This window comes from Falco peregrinus, chromosome 9, assembly GCF_023634155.1.
Source record: "Falco peregrinus isolate bFalPer1 chromosome 9, bFalPer1.pri, whole genome shotgun sequence".
Classification (NCBI taxonomy): Eukaryota; Metazoa; Chordata; class Aves; order Falconiformes; family Falconidae; genus Falco; species Falco peregrinus.
In genome coordinates this window covers 16810954-16832793 of record NC_073729.1, presented here as the reverse complement: position 1 = coordinate 16832793, position 21840 = coordinate 16810954, and the positions used below count along the sequence as shown (strand labels likewise).

General features: G+C 38.9%; 1 protein-coding gene across 4 annotated transcripts in view; it reads left to right on the top strand.

Moving 5' to 3' along the window:
• NELL1 (neural EGFL like 1) overlaps positions 1 to 21840 on the top strand; it is a 292018-nt gene that overhangs the window by 22358 nt on the left and 247820 nt on the right. For all 4 annotated transcript variants that reach the window (XM_055814653.1, XM_055814651.1, XM_055814652.1 and 1 more), the window contains exons 3-4: positions 2737 to 2887; positions 18083 to 18253. In XM_055814653.1, coding sequence (XP_055670628.1) covers positions 2737 to 2887; positions 18083 to 18253 — 322 coding nt within the window. The remainder of the gene's footprint in view (positions 1 to 2736; positions 2888 to 18082; positions 18254 to 21840) is intronic.

Sequence of the window (21840 nt, the reverse complement as noted above, 5' to 3'; positions counted from 1 at the left end):
CAGGTCACCTGCCCTCTGGATCCTCGCATGCCTCGCATTCTCAGCTTATGAGTCCAGGCTCTTGGGTCACATTGGCCAGCTCACCATGGAATTGCTGGTGAGGTCCTGTTGTTGTGGTTACTGAGACTGAGTTATGAAGAACAGTGTTTCTGTAGACATTTCTGCATCTGCAAGTATGTTTTCCAGTTGTCTGGAGGTAGCAGGTGTTCCTACGTGCTTGTAATGAGTAGACCTACTCCAGATAAATAGTACCATACTATTTTTAGTGTTAGTTAGTTAGTTAGTGTGTTAGTTTTTAAAAGCCTAGTTACATAACTTTCTTTGTACGAATTATACGAGAATAGTGTTGCAAAGCAGTACATAAATGCTGTTTGTTATCTAGTAGTTTGAACACAAGATTCTGGAATTTCAGAACTTTGGATTTTATTGATTTCAGTTAACAGGGAACGAGTATAAGGTGTTGCATGGGGTTTTGGTGTGTTGGTGACTATAAAGGGATAGCAGAGTATAGCACAGTATTTCGAAGTGTGTTTCTAACTGAAGTAGTGCATTGATTATTCTTTCATGATACTGACCAAGGAGTCCTATATTTTTGTATAAAATTGGATATATGGCAAGATGTGGCTTTTTATCTGGGTCCTATAATGAGAAAATGTTGGACTTAGCAAGGCTTGACTGAGTTTTAACATATATGTTCCAATAACAGCACTGCCTATGCTTTCATGTGAAACATTTTTTGAAAGCTTTGATAAGTCTTATTTTATTTCTGGCAATTGTGACACCTTTTTAAAAAAAAATACAAGATTTTCTAAGTTATTAAGGTACTTAACCTTCAGAACAAGGATAATTACCTTCAGCTGTCAGCTCTTGGACATTTTATCTCTGAGTCTTACTTGTGCCTTGGAACTTAGTACCAGTGGATTGTCTGTCTCTGCAGATAGGAAACTGGATTTTGGAGAATTTAGTGGGGTGTGGGACACATAGTGTTGTGTCTTCTGCATAACTTTTTTTAAAGAAATGAGATAGTATTTATGACCAGTAATAACACCTGTTAGGTGAAGATAATGATACAGATAATGAAATCTTACATGTAAAGACAAAATCTGCTCGGTGCTGGATTGTTTATTCCTCCGTTCCTGTTTCTGATGGCAATGGAAAAGAATTCTGTTCTTTGAAGCTTTATCCTCTGGTATGATAAAAGTGATGTTGGACAGAGAAATGGTTTGATGCTGTAAAGTGGGCATTATATTTATTTATCAGTTGAATTTGAGCCTCTGGCAAAGACGTTTAAATGATGACTAGTGGTTTTTGATGTCTAATTTGCAGTACTTTTCAGAGGTGAGCTTTTCAGAGTGCAAGTGTGTTATGAATTCTGAGTGTGTAGGCTCATTTGTAGGGCTTTAAGCTGCATAGGAGAAATTGAGACACCCAATTACAAAACATGCTTGAATACTTCTTCCTTGGAGTTTGGTTTCAGTCCATGGCATTCCCTCAGTAGTTGTGTTTCTGAGTTTCAAGTTGTTTTTCAAGCCAGTCTCTCTTCTTTCTGTCTGCAAAGCCTCATTTAATGACACAGTTGTGTTTTTTGGGTTTTTTTTTTTTTTTTTTTTTTTCCCTGCAGTGAAATTCTGAATTGTATATCTCATCACTCCTTTGTGTGTTACAGCATTCATGCTGGGCCAGATTCTCAGGATTCAGTAGAGTTATATGGTTTTCTACCAGCTGAGAATTCGTGCCGGCATTTCTGGCTTCAAAGTAAACCTTTGGAAAGGAAGCGCACCGGGCTTCTAATTGGTTGTGACATCCAGGAACCGCAAGTGGCACAGGTCTTGCAAATGTGTGACAAAGGCCCAGCATGAGAGACATAGCAAGGGGCGGGAAGGTGAAATGCCGTGATTTTTCCCTTTTGTCATTAATCGTCTTTCATAGTGGTGATATATTGCAAATAAAAGGATGAGATAAAAATGAATGTGGTGGGAGATGGTGCATTTGAATCTTAGAAGATTAAATATGAGAAGGCATGCTGCCGCTTGGACATCAGCAGGATTAGCGAGACTGAAATATTTCTGGATCTGCCTGGTCAGACTGTAGTTTAATAAATATTGTATGAGCTGTCACGCTTTGCTTGTTTAAACTGAGAAATCCCTGAAACGATAGTGGATTGCAAGCGTGTCTTGTATTTATTTCTCAGGCAGAAGCACAGCCGTATAGCATTATTAGCAATAATACATCTCTGCCTTACACAGTGCAAGGACAGGTTTCCTCTGATGTACGATGGAGAGGTGGTAACGGAGTCAGTGGTAAAACCTGAAATTGGTGCTTGGTGAATTGTGTTGGGAGAGGCAGTGCCTGAGATTTCTCAGAATTTAGGAGCCTATTTATCTGACTGCAGCACACCTTATTTACAGGAACTTAATCTGCTCACAGGAGACACAAATGGCCCAGCATCCCATTAAAAATTCTGTCAGAAAATCAGTAGCTGACCAGTTTGTGAACTTGTCAAAGTGACAAGTGGGCATGCTGACAGAGATGGCATTTGGGTTTTTTCATTGAACAAACGCAGTGGTAGAGCATGGTGGATGACTCTCAAAAGTGAAAAATATTGATGGGAAAATGAAAAATGTAATATGAATCTTTCTGCCTTAGCATTTTTACTGGACTGTTGTTTCCCTCTTTTTTTTTGTTTGTTTTTTTTTTTTTTTTTGTTTTGTTTTGTTCTTTTTAAAATAAAATTAGATATAGAAAGAGAAATCCATGCAGCGCCCCATGTGAGTGAGAAGTTAATTCAGCTCTTCAGGAATAAAAGTGAGTTCACGTTTCTGGCCACGCTGCAACAGAAGGCATCAACTTCTGGAGTTATACTGTCCATCCGAGAGTTAGAGCAGAGGTAAGAGGAAATTCTTTCTCTCTTGTAGCAGTAGCAACATAAAAAATACTGAGTGCTCAGTGGTCCATTTTGACTATGTGTTGAAATGGTAGATATAAAGTCTGACATGCAAGTGAAAGCCTTTCTTCATAGTTTGCCATTTGCTCCTTTTTTCTACTTGTTTTTTGTTATAGGAGGAATGTATTATTTATGTGGCCTGGTCTGTAAAATAACTTAAATGGTTAGATCAAACCCAATGTAGTATAGACACAATGTACTTTGGAAGTTACAAACCTTGTAATGCAGTTTCCCTTACTAGTTTATTATATGCACTTTGGAGTTTGCTTTTCAAAAGTTAAACTTACATGTTTCCTGCTTCACTATGTTTTATAACATTTTAAAATAATATGTTTTCTTTTTTGAGATTCAGCAGTTAAGCTATTAAGCAGTTAAGCTATTTGTGCTTCTGTATGATGATGTGTATGTTTTCTTCCTGCCGTAAATACAATATATTCTTAGTTGATGTTTTCTATTTTTTTTTGGTTTTCCTTTTTTTTGTTGTCAGTGTAGGAGGGGAAAAAAGAGGTGTCTCTAGCTGTTAGTGGTAGACCTCAGTTTATTAAAACAAAAATTTACCTAGTATTATGGCCCATAATGCAGTTGCAGTGATGTTTTGGTGTTTCAAAGTGTGTGTTGTGTCAAATAGTCTCCTACTAGTAACTTTCTGAATGCTTTTTTTGTGATTTCTTAGGGCTTGAAGGACCTTTGCATCTAGTCAGATTTTTGTTGTAGTAATAGGATGTTCTTTGGTTGCTCCTATTTCAACTCTAATACCAGTCATTCCACAGCACTTCTTTGGGGTGGGGGGATCCTATTGGCATGTAATTTAGTTAATCATGTACATGATACACAACTGTTAGCCCCATTTCTTACCTTTTGTTGGGAAAATACACAAAGGAGAGGGCAGTGGTTTCATTATCACCAAATTGTCAATGATGGCATTTGCCAGTGCAACAGCAGAGATATCCAGGCAAGGATAGCTAAGGGGAGGACTCTTCTACTTCCTTATTCTATCCTAATACTTTTCTGTCACCTCTACTTTCTTGTTGGTCTCTTAGTTGATTCCTTCTTTCATTTTCCAGGCCATTGTCTCAATATAGAAGAATATTGCTTTACATTACACAAGGATCCCTCCCTGCAACTCTTCCTGTTTTCCTTCTCTTGCTCTATCATTTTGTTTGTCATTACTTTTTCATTCCTCCAAGCTTTTCCAGGCCATTGTAGCTGTCTGAAGTCATGGTTAACAGGATCAGTTTGCCATGTTAATGGATTTGGGTTTTTTTTTGTTTGTTTGTGTGGGGTTTTTTTTTTGTTTTTTTTTTTAATTTTAAGGAAGAGGAAATTGAGGAGAGCCATTGACAGAGGAACGCTGCCCCATGTGTAGGGACATATGCATGCACTCAGCAAAATCCAAGGTCAAGCTAGACGGGCAGTGATGATTATAGAATGCAAGGCACGTGGATTTTTAGATATGGCCTCTTCTGGATTTAGCTGCTTAACTCCTGTATCTTGATGGACAGAGACAGAAGCTGGTAGAGAGATGTGCTATGCAGGAGTAATCTTGACTGAACAAAATGTGCTGCTGTTGTCCTTGGCACTGAGGTTATCTCTAGTATTTCAAATTATTAGACATCTGTTTAAATATATATGTAGTTGAAGGACTGGGTGCTAGTCTCACTTAAACCTTTGTAGTTCTGTGTAGTAACCAAGGTAGTATCAGTTCATGTAGCTCTATGCAAGAATTGAAACAGACATGTCCAGTGTTGCTAATGACTGCTGTTAAAATTTGAATGTCTGATGAGTTACTGCTATTATCTTTCTTTCCTGGACTCTTGTATCACTTAAAACAAAGTCACTGTTTGTTTCTCTAGTTTCATAAGTTGCTACTTGGACCTTGGTAAGGATAGTGCTTTCAAACCCTTAGGTCTGTGATGACAGACGTTAATAAAGTGGATGACAGTGGAGAAATTACTTTTTAACATTGATGAAGAGTAGAGAGCAAAGATTTGGGGCGTACTGAAGAGGACATTATGATCAATGTAATAGCAGAACTTTCAGCTTGCTAATTTGATGTTGCTGTTGATGTTTTGATGCTGCTCAGGTCTTCTGCCAGTCTTTAGCTTTGCATGTGAACTGAAATGGGTGCAGGCCTTTTTTACAGGGGAAGCCTTTTTAAAATTGTTGCTCCTATGAAGCTTTTGATAATCATTGTGGTTCTGTTCTGATGACAGCCAGGTTTTTTTTTTTGTCAAGCTTTTTTCAACTTTCCATGCGTCTATGAAAATAGACAATGCAAAGAGAATAGTAAGAGACATCATTATGTTTCAGCATGATGGAGACCTATGGGAACAAGTATAAGGGCACATTTATTACCTAACTAGTATAGTTTTTGACTATGGAAAAACCAAGAACTTTTCCATTATGCACAAAATAAGAGATATTGTAGTTAAGAACATGATGTTTTTTAACTTATCAGCATACCAGAAGTGGCCAAGTTAAAAGCTTGAGACTTCAGAACATGCAGGAGGTCAATGACACCTGAATAAAGAAAACTGTGCTAGCTCTTGGTAGAAGCGTTCACATCTTTATAAGAAATGTCTGTTTTGCTGTGCACAGATTTCATGGTTGATGAATAGGTTTTATTCCAAGCGACAAAAAGGTGTGTCTATATATATGTACACACAACCACACACAGATATATTTTCTAGCTTACATATGCCAGCATAACAGCATAACTAGTTCAAAAGGAAGTTCTGCATGGTGTATATAGTAGAGATGGTCACCACGAAGCAGTAATATGCTTCGTTTATATTTAATCTGTCTAGTGAGTTTTAGCAGGATTTTATTTTCCATCAACACAATGGAACTCTTAAAATAAAGGTATTAATATAAGATGAATACAGCTTTTTTTAAAGTCAGTAATTCAGATATGCTGTTTTGTATACTAAATGGATATTTCACAACAATTAAGAGATTTGCTGTTAATTTATATCATCATTTGATGGACAGGATTTATACTACAATAATGATAAATGCATCTTTGTTAATATTTTATCTTGTTGAATCAGCCTAATGATGATGAAGACTCTGTTTTCATGATCCAAATGTATTAAAATACAGCTTGGAAGATGGAAGGCTTAATTAACACAGATCAAGTCTAATTGAACAGTTTGATAACTGTACACAGTCTGCACATACTATCTGGAATACAGTGGTAAATTTGAAGATTATAATTTTTTTTCTAAACTATAGATAACAAAATGTAGTACAGGATGGACAAACATGTTACTTGGGGATGCAGAAGGTGGAAACTGTTTTCTTTATTGGAGAATTATGTTAGCCAGATCTTCCTAGAAGATCTTTGTGAGCTATTTTGCTCACAACCTTGGACTCTTCGGACCACCAAGACACTTTGAAAAGGCCATCAAGATGTATAAAATCCAACCCCTAATGAATCCTTATTTCAACAGTGATTTAATACAGTTTCATCCAGAGTTGTCTGCCCCCTCCTTACTTGCTCTGGCCTTGCATGGTCCAAAGCTCAAGAACATAAATTAGATGGAGTCAGCATTGCCTTTGTGCTGTTTACTCGGTGGATTGGAGGCATATTGATGGTTCCTTCCCACTGCTGGGTGAGATCAGTATCTGGAGGAATCTGACAAGGATGTTCAGGTACCCAGGCTTTGTGTCAGTTTGTTTCAATTCAGACGTTCTTTGAAATACTGGTTTTCACCAAAGAAGTTGAGTATGATTTCCTGACTACTCTGGGGCACAATTTAAAAGCAAATGGCTGCTGCAATATTTTCTTTTCTTGTTAATGTCAAAATTCCATCCCTCTCCATCCCCTCCCCCCCCCAAAAAAAAAAAAAAAAGTCATAAACTCTTCCTGTACTTTTTCTATAAAAATGATAAATTACAGTGAGCGGGAAAGGAAATCATTGGTGTACATCAGATGCATTCTAAGGCTTTTGGTGCTTGGAAGCAATGGGTAAGGTATGTGGAAAAGAGTGGCCAGCATTCTTTGGGTGAATGATCACCCTACTGACTAGCTTATAATATTTTCACATAATTTCCAAACTTTCCAACTGCCCAAACTTTCAATAATGACCTTTTAATTGCTGACAGTTTTTTTTTTGAGGTAGCCACTATTGAACCACTACTTGTGTCTAAGCTTATGGTGTCATGAAGTATTGAGTCCAGAATGGTTTTTCTGCTAATGTACAAATCTGAACCTCCTCATATCAGAGTAGCACGAGTACCTGTCACCTGGGACTCTGGTACTTACCTGAAAGGAAGTAAGAGGAAGTACAGTCTTTACCAGGGGTCCTCAAACGTTTTAAACAGGGGGCCGGCGTGTGGATGAAGTGCCAGGCAGTCATCTGCGGCTGCTTGGTTTCCCCCTCAACCCCCAGCGGGGGCGGGGGTGGGGTGGGGGTGGTGGTTCTGTAAATACAGGGGACCGGACTGAGGACCCCGGGGGGCTGTATCCGGCCCGCAGGGCATAGTTTGAGGACCCCTGGTCTTTACAGTATGTTACACGTAACCGGCAGCTGGCTGCCAAGCTGTCATCTGGCCATGACGTGGGAGGTAATAACTCTGGATCAGGTTTTCTAATCTTTCATCAGGCAAAATTCCCTTTGACTTTTGGAAAGTATCCTGTTGGGTATTTACTTGTTCTGTAACAAGCTGCCCTCCAAAGAAAGATTTTTCTTAACCATTGGTTTAGTTTTGTGGAAAGCAGAGAAACTGGGCGTTGTAATGCGGAGTATGGAAAACTGTTACTTGTGAATTACCCACAAGAAATAGGGTAATACCCTTATTGGCTTTCTCCTCAAGGTCTCCTTATGTGCATTCCTCAAGATCCCTCAGTCTTGTGTGTTGTTCCCCTCGACTCCCCTTGCCTTCCCAAAGAAGCCATTGTTGCTTTTGTTACTCTTACTGGTTACTAAAAAGGCGGGATGAAAAACTAACGGTTTTGTAGAATGCCAAGTTGCTTATTCCTCCCTGCTATTTGTGTGTGTGTTCTGTGTCTGTCTTCTCTGCTTTGTGTTTATTAGTACTAACTTTCTGTGCATGTGTTGTCGTACTGTCTGTAGAGTGTTTCAGAATGGGAGATCCCACTATAATAGAACTAGGGAGCAAGTCATAAGATTTGTTTCTAAGATTTTCTTACAGGTAGCACTAAAAACTCTATTTTTTTCTAAATTTTCTAAGTTTTTTCTTTTTTTCTTAGTTTTTATGCTTATAACCCGTGTCTAGGACCTGAGCTTGGGAAAATTTACGCCACATCAGATGTTTGGAAACTTCTAAGCTAATTGTCTTGCTATGGTGAAATGGATTTATTGAGTGGAGAATTTGGCTCTTCCCTATATAACAGCAAACTGTGTTTATATAAATATTCAGAGGGATTCGGATAAATATGTCAGGCTCATAGCAAAGGATTTTTATTTCTAGCAAGGCAGTTTTGGGTGGGGAGGGGAAACAAGCATGGGACTGTAGTACATTGTGGAATACTTCTCCCTGGTGACACCATGAATGGCTTCTGAGACTGTTAAGGAGTAGATGAAAGCTGTATGGTTACAAATAACAGTTGGAAGGCTACCAGGCCATAATATGTTTGATTAAAAACACAAAAGGGTAACAAGCTAGTTAATGGAACACTGAAACCTAATTAATGAAAAGAAACCTATGCAAGCGACTTCTGACCCTAGTTGTAAGCCTGAAAGATTGGATTTACTCCATACTACATTTTAGATGATTTTCTGCAAGTTGTGTATATGCATATCGGACTCTGAGATGCCCAGTATTTAAAAAGGAAAGGAAAAAATTCACAAATGTATCCATTAACCTTTTTCTTTTAGGGGAAAGGTCACGTCTTCATTAATATTTATATGTAGAATGGCTAAACTGGAAAGCTGTACAGAGAATATAAAGATCCAGCCTTACTTATGTCCATTTCTCTGAATGAGGTGATGAGGCATCTATGCAGCCCTTAGTATTTTAATAGTGGAACAAGCAGGTGAACTTTATTTCTTCCAGAATTTTTTTTTCCCCTTCCCAAAAGGTCTTTGGAGATACAAATAGAATTGGACCCACCTACCTCTATGCTTGGCTCTGAAGTATGCAAAAGGGGAAGGTGAGGAAGAACTGTTATATTCTATACATCTTATGCTGATTTAAGTGTTGTGAAAGAGGAGTTACTGCTTGAGGAGCTACCTTCCATCTTGCAGCTCCCTGCTGAGAGCAGGTGTTTTATGTACAGTAGGCTGACAATTGTTGTCTCTCTGCAGCATTAACATGCTGCTGATAACCAGCTGTTGAAACACATTGATTGGACCTTGTTGGCAATTGGAGCAGAATGGCTGACAGTTTGAAACTCTTTAAAACTGAATTTGGAGAGTGCAGAAATGTTGTGGTCAGCCAGGAGCAGGATGTGTGGGTCCCCCCGGAGTCTTCTCCCAACATGCTGTGTTACTCTGATTGTTTTATGAGCCTTTGATGTAGGCAAAGCATGGAAATGTCTCAAATTTAGACTGAATGCAACTTTCTGAAAACTGTGTCCACTGAATTTGGGCTGCTCATTAAGAATGTAACTCTCCTGGTTGATAAGACTGTTAGAAGTTTGCAACATGTTACTCACAAATGGTTATTCGCTTGCCTGGACATTAGGGTGGGTGATGTGTCTGGTTTTTGGTTTTTGCAGTTTAGTGATGTTGCGCGTGTGCTTTCCTTGCGGTCAGTACTGCCTGTTGAAAGGGAGGAGGGTGGCTGTGTGTGCCCTGATGTCTGCCAGCTGTGGAAAGCTGGTGTGCTCAGGTGGCTGGCAGGGAGGGAAGAAGGGGAAGGAGGAAGCCTGCAGGGCAGATGGAGGCTGAGGGCATCCAGAGATCAGCAGGGAGCCTTGAGAGAGTGGAAAGGAAAAGAAAAGATTTTTTGCTGGGAATCTAGCAGAAATGTGTGGAATTTGTCAAAACATAAGAAATCACTGAACAGCTGCTGAATTGGAGAGCAAGATCAGAGGGAAGAGCCTTTGTTTTAAGGACACAGTGGTTAAGGTAATTTGTTTTCAGATACTGTAGTTTGACTTGGGTTGCAGACCTCATTAGTTTAAAAGGCTGTGTTATCCTCTTCTGTTTTATTCAAATCTGGTATTTAGAAATTGTGGATTTGGGGATCCCCTGAGCTGAGCCCTTGATGCAGTGACGAGCATGAGGAAGGGAGGGACTGGACCGGGGCTATGGTCTGCTTTGGTTACGGCTCTGCTGGGGGCTCTCTGGTCACACTGGCAGCTCCAGGCTTCTGCATACCCACAATGATCCCTGAGCTAACACCAGCTCAAAGTCTCAGGTTAGCCGTAAACCCGACAGCCCCCATTCAGAAAGTCCTCAGACACAAATGCTTTGTGGACTGTGAATGGTCCACCGGGGAAACTAACCTGTTGTCAATGGTTGTGGGTGATGGGCCCTTCAAGGACTACTTCAGAGTGTAACTGGGTGGATTGCATTCCCTGCTAGAGTTAAAGTGATAGTGTGAGTGCAAGGTGACTTGCTTTTGGAGCGTAAAGAAATGATTCTTTTCTTCTGTTGGGTTACTTTTCTGTCACACTAGTTCATTGTGTTGACATGCCTTACTGTAACAGAATGGCTGAATCTGATGCAAAGGATGAGGTGGGAATATGTAGTCAGGAGAGTGAGGCCATCTTTTCAGGATGGTTACACTAGACTGCATCCCTTAATGTGAGGTCAGCCTCTGCTTTTTCTGAGGGAAGAAAATCAAATTTCTCCCATGACTTGGCCACTTCTTGCGGATACCTACCTTTAGTGGAGATGTCTTGGTTCCTGTTGGTGTTTGTGTCTGTATGTGTATGAGGTTTGGTGTGTTTTTTTTTTTTTAGCTGTAGCAGCTAAGGAGTCATGACTTCACCTTACTTCAAATGATAGACTTTGTTCTGTCCTGCTGACTGTGTGACTGTGCTAGCTCTGAAACCTCTTAGATGTGGTACTATTTTTAGGTGCAGTCTGGCACTACCTACTTGGTTTACTATGGGTAGGAGAGAGACTAGATCTTTTTCAGGTAGTAGGCTGGTGGCAGCCCCAGTGAAGACAGATTTTTAGACATGTGAAATGGAAACAAAAATGCTTAAGGTCAATCTTTAACACACGCCTTGAAAATGAGCAGCTGCGTTGTACCTGCTCTGACTTGAGCTGTCTTTTAGCTGGCAGGCAGATGTTGAGGTTACTTTTTTCTTTATATGATCAAAGAAGAAAGTAAATTTGTATTTGGATGACCTTTGCCTAGTTGCAGGTACACAAATGCATCATAAATGCTTAATGCCTTGCAGCTTGCATGCCCAGCTGCCTTGTAGATTTGTAGAACAAAAGACAAAAGATTTGTAGAACAAAAGACAAAATGTTTAATATAGAAAATGTCAGTATGGGTGTGTTTATTGCTAAATGTTTCAAGCTACGCTGATATGATTCCTATAGTCCTCAGAGTGGTCTGCTTGGAAAAAATAAACTTGTTTAATGGACTAGATTTAGTTCCTTGTGTTTGAAATGAAAGGATACAAATGTTTGAAAACATTCTGTTTAGGTAGCCCACAGCACCGTGAAGTTGAACTTTCAGGCTTTTGCTTGAGAGGTTTGAAAGAATTTCGTATTAAGTTTTGGCTTACTTTGGATTTGCTGGTATAGGAGGAATACTTTCGGAATACAGTAGTTGATGATAGAGTCTTTGTCTGTGCAACATATGGGATTCAGCTTTTGCATTTTCTTTTGTAGAAAGTTAATCTGATTTTTCAGCAAGATGGCTTCATTGTCACTGATAATCCTTCTTCTGTTGATGACACCTTTTGTGCTACCTGGTGTCAGCCTGATTTTGCTCGTGAGCTTTGATGATATCAGTACGTAATCTCTGCCACAGTAGTAAGTCTTTAATGCCACATAAGTGAAGATTTGTCATGCATGGTTTTGCTGCGCATCCTCTCAAGTTGTCCCTATTTAAATTAGCTGCAAAAAATAGCTTTGTATGGTTTGTAAGTATGCATATGTAGCGGAGGACTGGATCTGTACACTTGAATGTGTAAGAGCATTTTTTCAAAACCCAGTGTTTCACAATGTGTAATGCTTCAGAGCTTGGCATGTTACACTGTCACTTTATAGTAACTAGGGTACAAGAACAGTGCGTGTGGAAGCAACTGAAATATTTGCCTTGACGGCTGTAACTTGTTCTGGTTTTGCATCCATAAAGAACCGTGGTGACAACTCCAAGATGAGTGTTTACTTCTGTTTGAAGAGATGCATCTCTTGTTTTCAAAGGCACTGCTTTTGCTCTGCATGGCTTCATTGACAGAGACAATGGTCTTGGGCATATGCCTGCCATCTTATCTGCAGCATAGTGTACCCAATGCCTGCTTTTGGCCTGGATTCTTTTCTGCTGGGAGCGTTAGAAGATCTCAGTTACTTTTACGTTGCTGTCCAGGCTAAGCTACTTGGCAGCACAACCAAAATAGCGATGTGCTGTGTGTACCGCTCTGCACACAGACTCACTCGGTGGGTAAGGAACAGTGAAAGGCCAAAAGTGTACTGATGTGTGATGCATCACAGAATCTCTGTAGATTGAAAGTCCTGAAATCTGTGTGATAACGGATGCAGATTTGTTGGCTCTTCGTCTCTGAATACATCAAGAATTGTTTTTGCAAAGATGCTAAAGCACAGTCTTGCCTGAAGCCATTTTTATCATTAAACATCATTAAATGTTCTGATACTCTGCTAGGCATGATGCTTCTGTGAAATGAAAAAGCTATGTGCATAAACATGTTCAAATAGGCAAATCTGTGCAGTAGCTTCTCAAACGTCTAGCTGACGACACCGAATAGGTTGATCTCTGAAATTTCCTTAAATTTGTTTTTCTATTAAAAAAAAAATGCATAAAACTGTGTCTTAACCAGACTGACAGAACTTTCCAGAAACTTCTGTACAGTAACAGCCTGATTCTTACTGTGGCATCGATTTTTTTTTTTTTTTTTTTTTTCCAGCAGTTGAGACCTTAACATTGTACTGTTTCTGCAGCACGTGCAAGGTGAACGGTGCTTCTGTCCTTGAACTCCTGTGATTTTGTGACCTTCTCCCACACAATGTTAAGCAGATGCACGAGTGTTTTGACTAGATGGCAACCCCAAGTTTGTACATATTCGCAGGGATGCCATCTGTGCCTGCTGCCTTGCCCTGGGACATCTGTTCAGTAGCTTTAAGAGCATCTGCTTTAAGTGCTGGTGCTGCTTCTTGACAGAGGCTGTGGGGCTTCATTTGGCACTTGATCAGGAATGACGAAAGTTGTAAAGGCAGAACGATAACTCTGCTTTATTTATGTTTGAACATGATAAAGGGGAAGATTTCCAGAACTGATTGCAAAGAAGTAGTTTTGCTTTAGTTCTTAGAGCTTGTATTTGAGCATTTAATCATTATTGTGCTTACCAGATGGTTCTCTGTCTTCATTGTGGGATATCTTAGTGTCTCATCATAGGTGTTAGCTTTGTAAATATCAGAAAAAAAAAAGTGCTGTATACACTAAGGATATTCAGAAGGTCACGTATCCTAGAGCTCTTCTTGGGGTCTTATCTCACATGTTGTGTGTGAGCCCTCCCTCCTTTGGCCACTACCACAATCTGACAGCAGTAAAATTTTGAATGAAATGTGGTGGTGTTTGTCACAGGTTAAGGTCACTGCTGTGGTTGATATAGTGAATAGATGATTATGTTTCTTTAATGTAGATGGAGGATTAAGGCAACTCGCCTTAAAGAAATATTTTGCTTTTTCTGCTTCAGGTGCCTTACATATTCTTACTTAATGTTGATAATGACTTTTCCAATTTTGTTGGTCATTACATCCACAGCAGTTGTTACCAACTTTAAGTATACCTTCAGGCACCTTTTTTCTCCTGATCTAGAAGTGAAATGAGCTGTCAAATGGACAGTTAAATATTCACTATGGCTGTGACTAAAAGAAAGGGGGGGGGGCAGGGAGGAAGGCATTAAACATCACTGAGTCAGGCTTTATCCTCTCATAACAATATTTGTGTGTGAGGTACATAGAGGTTGCAAAAGTTTTCAGACAGAACTGTAAAGCATCTTGATTGTGGAATAATATTCTGTAAAGCACATTGCATGATTTTAAAATACCCCAACTTTTTTGATGTGCATAAAACTAATCTGAATTTAGCAACATGTTTTTCTCTTACAGATTGGGATTTGAATGAGACACTGTGGACAGACCTATAAAAAGCATTTGAATTCCATAATTGTATAAAAGAAGCCAGCAGTAGCTTAAATGCTTAGCAAACATGGAAATACTAGTAGTGGGAAAATTTTAGCCAAGGTCATATTGTATTGCCATTCCATAAACAGTGAGCTTTCTTAATACATGTGTTCTGGGAATTTAATCTATCAAAATACATGTTACTTTTGATCATGCTTGTTTAAAAAATATATTAAAAAAATCTTCACCAAGAAATAACAAATAAAACAAGAAACCATCACTCAGTGCTAACAAGTTGTCAAGTAGATGACTGTCTCACACCTCTCTTTCTTGGAAAAGGTCTTGAGGAGGGTAGCAGGGGGCTAACTGAGGTGGCAAGCTGACATGCAGGCTTCATGCAGATGTGATACAGAAGCAGAACTAGTTGTATACTCGGGGATCTCCCTTGGGCTTTTGATACGGATCTCATGGCAACATTGAAAGTTCACACTTGCTTACTGATGATACGCTTATTGAGGCGGTCCCAGATGCTGCAATCCATTTGGGAACCCGACTCGTTCTGTTCCTATGTTTTCTTCTTCCTCACAAAGTATTAGGAAGTACCTACAAAATACCTATTAGGGATTAGTTAATTTTCTCGCCTCTTGTTTGGTAGCTTCTGTTAATTCCCCCCTGTTATTTATTTACTTGTTGGTTAGTAGTAGATAAAAACTTGTTCAATGGCATTGCAAGTCAAAGATGAGATAGATACTGTAAAAAACCCAAAACATTTATTTTCTCTGGCTTTACTAAGTATTTTCTCACAGGTTGATGGTTTCTTGCCTAAGCTTATGTTATTCCACTTGTTTGTCTTCCATTCCATGATTTGCAGACTAGAACTTGAACACAGAGCAGGCGCATTTATTTTCAGAAGTGAATGGCCTTTATGTCATTGCTTTTTGAAGAGAATTTCCTCCACAGTATGGTGCGAGGAGGAAAGAGAAGGTGATGTTTGCTATTGAGAAAGCTATTTGCATATGAATTACATTCTAGTAGAGAAAAGACAACTACATTTTCTGAACTGTGAACATGGTGAAGTGTGTATGTAGTCAAGGTCTTGATGTGAATTTGTGCATCTTCAAAAAAAAAAAAAATCATCAGTGCAAGTGTTGGTTTACATTGCCTTGCATTTTTTAAATACTTGAATTAGGCGTAAGTTGGGCTACTCCAGCCAGTTTCTGCTGTTGAGATTTTGTTTACTGTTGTTAGTCTGAGCATAACTGCTTTTGATTTGCACTCGGTAAACGGTGGTGAAAAATAGGTGCAGAATTTGTCTGCCATCATCTTTGTTTCCCATCAATGAAGAGGTAAAACCTGGTGTTGTGTGCAGTCCTGTGGCACTTAGCAGTACGTTAGGTGTACATGTATAAAAATGTCAGCACTGGCTATTGCAGTAAACTTTAACTAGTCACTTTTGTATTATATATATTAGTCAGGAGATTGACAAAAAACTCAGTGCCTAAACAACAAGCTGCTTTTAGACCTGACGTAACTATTGACACTAAAGCTTGTCAGATGCAAAACTATGTTGCTTTGCAATTCCCTATGCTGTTCAAATAATAGAGCATAGATGTGATTAAATACAGTATCTGAGCGACCTTTCCAGGATTGGGCTGTTGGCTTTTTATTAACAAGCAAAACATTGTGTGGTGAGCAATTAGCTCTGTAGCTATTGGAGATTATGAAGACTGAGTGCAGTAAGTGATGTGCTTCCTCAACAGCAGCTCGTCTTGCTCTCAGGCACTTAAGCTTCTATCGTCAATCATGTAAATATATATGTATGTATTTATACAAATACTTTGCGTGTAAGAGAGATTCTACAATGTTATGAAGCTTTCCCTCATTTTTTTGAAGTTTTGTGCCTCACCGCTGTTTATCTGAACAAGAGAGAAAGAAAATCTCTTTAAGACTTCGTTTTGTGCTTTGACAGCAGATGGTAATTGTGAAATGTTTAACTTTGTAAGTATGATGTCACTGACAGTGCTTGTCCTAGTGCTTTCCTGGCTTGGAAACACCAGCAGCAGTATCTTCTACATACAGACTGTGGTGTTACTGAGCATCAAAGTAAAGTAATAAAGACGACGTCTCCAGATTTCTTATGAATGTGATTAAGTTATTTTAATGTGAGGTGGTGGTGATTAGCAGTTAATCAACTTTCTGCTCTACTGTTTAGAAAACTCCTATTGCTCTGCCCTCTTTGTACATTCATGCCCATGAAACAGGCCAGTTCCTTCATAACACCAGCCTTTCTTATTTTTTCCACTCTGTACTGCATGTATTTTATTTGTACCTATGCCTGCTGTGTTTTCATACTGTTTTGATTTTGCCTTTTTCTGCTTGTGTTTTTTACTTTGCCACTTGAGTCTTTGATTCAGGTGACCTGATAATGCTCATATGTTGCATGAAAAATGTAATGGCAAGGCATCAGCAGGATAGAGGAAGGCTGGAGTTTCTATTTTGGTCAAGATTTATTGTCTTGGTGTTCCTCTTTCTAGTCTGTTGCAATCTTTTGCACATGTTCCCAGCTAGTGTTTTATCTCATAAGTAAGTTCCTCCCAAGGAACTCTGTTTTTCAGTTATGTTCTAAAAAGCCTCCACTTCACTGCTAAGAGCTATTCGTGATGGAGTGCGCACGCCTCATGTAATGCTTCTGCACACTGGCTGTTAGGGTCTGTGTACAGCCAAGCAGTGTAAAAGGCTTGTGTGTAAATGAAAATCAGCATCTGGATATTTACTATTTTGTGTTGCAATTAATGTTTGGAAGTAGATTTCATTATTCTACTGTTTTTGGGTTTTTTAAACCTAAACTAGCACCCATCTTTCAACTGCTGTGTTGAAACTGTGTGTTGTCCAGTAGGGAAAAACATGGCACTGTGGAGGTGGATGGGAGTAGGGACTGCCTAACATCTGCACTCAGTTGTAGAGTTATTTCTGCTATAAAAGGAGGTCTGCATCTCCTGCTTTCTATGCCCAGGGCTTCATTTTAGCAGGAAAAAAAAGAGAGCCTTGATTTGATATGCTGTAAGTGCTCTGTGTGAGCTGAGGTCCAAGAGATGATTTCACTATTTACACTGTCAATGTGCTACCACCTGGAAGGGCTAAAGTCACCTTAGGAACAGAGTTGGCTCCCCCCACCAGCATGAAGCCAGTTAAGAGCCATGCTTTGTTAGCTCTCCTATGACTGTGACAACTGGCTGAAGGTTTTGAATGCCTGATTGTTATGCCAGGTGTTGAGACACCTAATCCACCCAGGAGGTTTTGTTCCCTTGTAAAGCTGAACAGTTACAGCTGTAACAATAAAAGTCAGAAAATGAGTTAAGCACAATTGCATGTAGGGGAGTCCTAAAAGGTAAGTGTGGTTATTTTTTATTTATTTTTTTAAAAAGTGAATTTGCAAATAATAAATACAAATTTAATGATTTCCTAGCCTAGTGGTTTTGTACCTTAATGGCTTCTTTTTTTTTTTTCCTCAGTGGTATGTACAGTTCTTTATTTTTGCATTTCCTACAAATCCTGTGTTCATACAGAACATTTTGGTGAAAAGGATAAGGATCATTTTCTTGTAGTTGAACCCGTTCTGTGGGTAAAAAGAGGATTTCAGTTTCCAGGACTATTGAATGGTGTTTTGGACATGAGCTGTTCTTGTGTAGTTGGTATGCTTCTAACACACTGAATGTATAGTCTTGTTTCTCTGCATCTGTTAAAAAAATTAACAGGTAGCTAATCCATGTTGAGTAACTTCTTTATATTGTGACCTTCCATTTGGTGTTTGCTTAAAGAAGTCTGTGAATTAAGAAGAAAGTCACAGAAGCAATGAATAACCAAAAAATGGAACTGATTCTTCTTCATGTTTTACATACAGCTATTTTGAACTGGAGAGCAGTGGCCTACGGGATGAAATTAGATACCACTACAGGTTTAATGGGAAGTCAAGGACAGAGGTGTTCCCATACCGTCTGGCAGATGGACAGTGGCACAAGATTGCTGTGTCACTTAGTGCATCCCACCTTCTGCTCCATGTGGACTGCAACAGGTAGGAAAATATGTTCAGTAATTTATATTTCTTAAAAATACTGCTCTCTCCTCTCACACAGGAATAAAATTGGAAAAGGAGATTTTTTTTTTAATACCTGATTTAAAAAGCATGGTTAAGTGCCATGGGATAAGAAAAGGAAAACAAAGCATTAAAATGAAACAATTCATTGAGATTATGAACAAATGCGGAAAAGGTTGATTGCTAACTGGGGAGTATTAAAGGCATCTCTGTAGTTTAGGCACTAGCTGATGGTACATTTGACTGTGATTGCATTTAAGTGTGATGGATTGGTGTGCCGTCTGTTCTGTTGTGAACTGCTTCACTCAGCATACCTGAAAACTTAAAGAATAGATAGATGTGTCAGAGGCATTTTAATTTTATTTTACATAATCAAGCAATGCACTTCTTACTGTTTTTCCACCACTGCCACCCTTGGAAACTTCTGAGAAGCCTAGAAGCTTCTTTTTGCATGTCTAGAACTGGTGCTTTGTGTTTTCTGAAGGGTATTCTGTCTGTCATTGCACTTTTTTTCCTTTAGAAGTTGTGAAGATTGCAAGATGGCAGATTGTCAGGATTTCAAGGAATAAAGAGCAGCAAACTTTGAATTTCTCTTTTCTAGAATCTCTCTTGCCTTGGGACTTGATCTCACATGTATTGAAGACTTTGACTTTTGCTAACTTAGTGGTTGATGAAACTCAGAAAACTTGAAGTTCGGATCTTCAAAATAGTCTTTAGGAATGAGGAAAATAAACGATCACTCTTGGTGTCTTCTGGCACTGAAATTAATACAAAATTATTTGACGGCTTCAGTGGGAGGATCAGCGTATGCATTTTTGAATTGTGACACTTAAATGGATAGAGTGAAGGTAGCAGATTTTTTTTTTTCCCCAAGTCTTCATTTCGTTCAGGCAGGCAGAATGAAGTTACATGAGTATTATGGCAGTATGTGGTTACTGGAACATTTGAAAAAACCTAAATTTTGACCAAAGTAATAATGTTTTGAAAAGAAGGTTATAACCATTTTCTGAAACTACATTAAGTACTGACAGTAAAAATCTAATCTCAAGGAAGGTTGCTTATTGAATCCTTTTATTTGGACCCTAGAAGCAATTAAATGCTTAAAGCAATTTTAATGTCATTGAGGTATGAAATCTACAATTTGTAAAGAATGTCTTAATTTCAGCTGTCTTACTTATCTCACCATTATTTTTTTATCTGTTATATTATTTCTTTGCTTAATACAGTATATACAGTATACTTTTTTATTTGTTTATTGATGTACTGGGTTTTGGGACAGGTTCCTCATGATCTGCTATGATCTCTTGTGGTAGTTTTTTTTGTGTTTGGTTGGGTTTTTCTTTTTCTTCCTTTTTTTTTTTCTTTTTCCCCTTTACAGACAGCAAATGTGTTTTAGGAAGACCCTTTTTAGCAGATTGTTCTGCTGCCTGCTTTCTTGCACACAATGTGAAAGGAAGACAACACAAAATGCCTGCCTGATGCAGAAGTCTATCCAGAAACAAGAGAGCTGCACATGAGAGTCATGGTGGTGACCTGATTTTCTCTACAACAACAAGCAGCAATAGATAAATACAGTTATGGAATGAGCTGTGCTATCATATAGGTGATAAATGTGTGTAGCTGTCTCTGTCAAGTAGCCCTAAACAGGACTGATCCATCTAAGACTGTTGCTTAAGATGGTACATCTCAAAGCTGTGCTCCCAGCATAAATCCATACCTAAATGCCTCTATTTGGCTGTGTATTTGTAATGTTTTATGAAAACTCTTGCGGAAAAGTAGTGGGAATAATTCTGAAAGCATGACTTGAGGGCAGATCATAGAAATTTAAATGAGGAAAAATAAAAGGGGAAAAAAAAAGGAAGTCTTAAGTTCCTGACTCAGCTGTAGCATCTCTGTTCAGTTAATTAGAGAATTTTGTGAATGTTGATGTTATAGTTTCCTTTATTATATCTTAACCCCCTACATCTTTGACTTAGAAGAGGAGTCAACATTTTCTTCATCTTTGTACTAGCATTTCCTGATGATGCTACAATAAATGTCAAAGATGTGAACATGAAGAGCAAGCCAACGAGGGGTACTTATGAGCACTACTGAAAATCCTAAGCCTTCCTCATGCTAGCGGTAGGAAAGCTGCAGCTGAAAGTATGCACTGAATCCAGTGTTAAGAGCTGTAGACTTTGCATGTAAATGTCACCATTTTAGGCTGGTGTGGTGTCAAGTGGCTCTCAGCAGAGTTCAGAATGCCTAATGAGAAGCGATGCTTCTGCAAAATTAATTGAACAAGTAACACATAGGGAAAGAGAATATAACTGCGGGCAATAGATTGACCTGTCCCATCTCCTGCAGAGATTGTGTGTCATCAGAACAAGAGTTTAACCTGAAGTGTGCCTGTGTAGTTGAAGTTCTGTCTTACTTACTGTTCTTCCCCTGTAAAAAATCAAAACAAAGCAAAAAGGAAAAAAAAAAGATGAACAAAATTAAGCCCTTGATTACTACCAGATTTCTTTAAGCGGGTTGCAACATTGCTTCCTTACAGACACGCATTAATTTGTAAAATGGCATTACTGCTTTTGTCTGTGGCTGTGGTGATATGTTATACATTTGGAAGGCTATTCTGAGTGATTTGTGAATGCAGTGTTATTAAAGTAAACTTGTATCTGAGAGTGCATTGGAAGTGATTGCATTGAGAAAAATATCCAGCCACAACCTAATTTTGCTACAGGATTTGTACTGATATTCGAAACTAGTCTCTGGCCTGCAAAAATTGCAATAGGTCAGAAAACATTGGAGGTGAAACTTTTAATTTGTAAACACAGTCGAATCTACTTTTATGCTTCCCAGCCTAATCAACCACATTGCTCTGATTTGTAAAATTGCTTTGACATTTGGTACTTGATTGTCTTTTGGATTCAATTCAAAGCTGACTTTATTTTTCAGACCTGGATAGGTTAGGGAAAAGTACTTGAAAACTAGTCAAAGCCTTCAGTGCTTTTAAGAGTCATCTTTAAAACAGTGTAATTGCCTCTGTTCTAATGAGGTGTAATATGGTGGGGGGGGCATATGTATCAAAGGAGCTGTATTTCCCCAGTACATGTCCTTTTGAAATCTGCTCCTGCTACATCTTACATGCTCCTTTAGGTGCTCCTTCAAGAACAAGGGGTGAGACTTGTAGCTGGGTTTGATGCTAGAGCTTGCAACCACTGATGCAGGAAGATATCTTGGAGCCCGGACTGAAAACCTGTTGAATATCGCTGGACTCCTCTCACTGACTTAGAGAGCCTTTGTGCTGGGCTTACGCAATAATCTCTCACCAGGGATACATCTCAGACAACTGGCATAATAAGCAGTGGGTGTGCTTGCCAATGTGTTTTTAACATTCTACTAAAGTTCTGAAAGCTTAGAAAAATGAAAAGACCACATTAATTATAAATGTACCACTGATGTGCAGGTAAAACCTGTGCTGAAACTAACATGAAAATTAAGTACGCTGCTTTTAATTTTGTTGTATCTCCAATGCTGAGTCCACTAGTGGTGAATGAAATCTTGTTTCAAAATATCGGTGATGT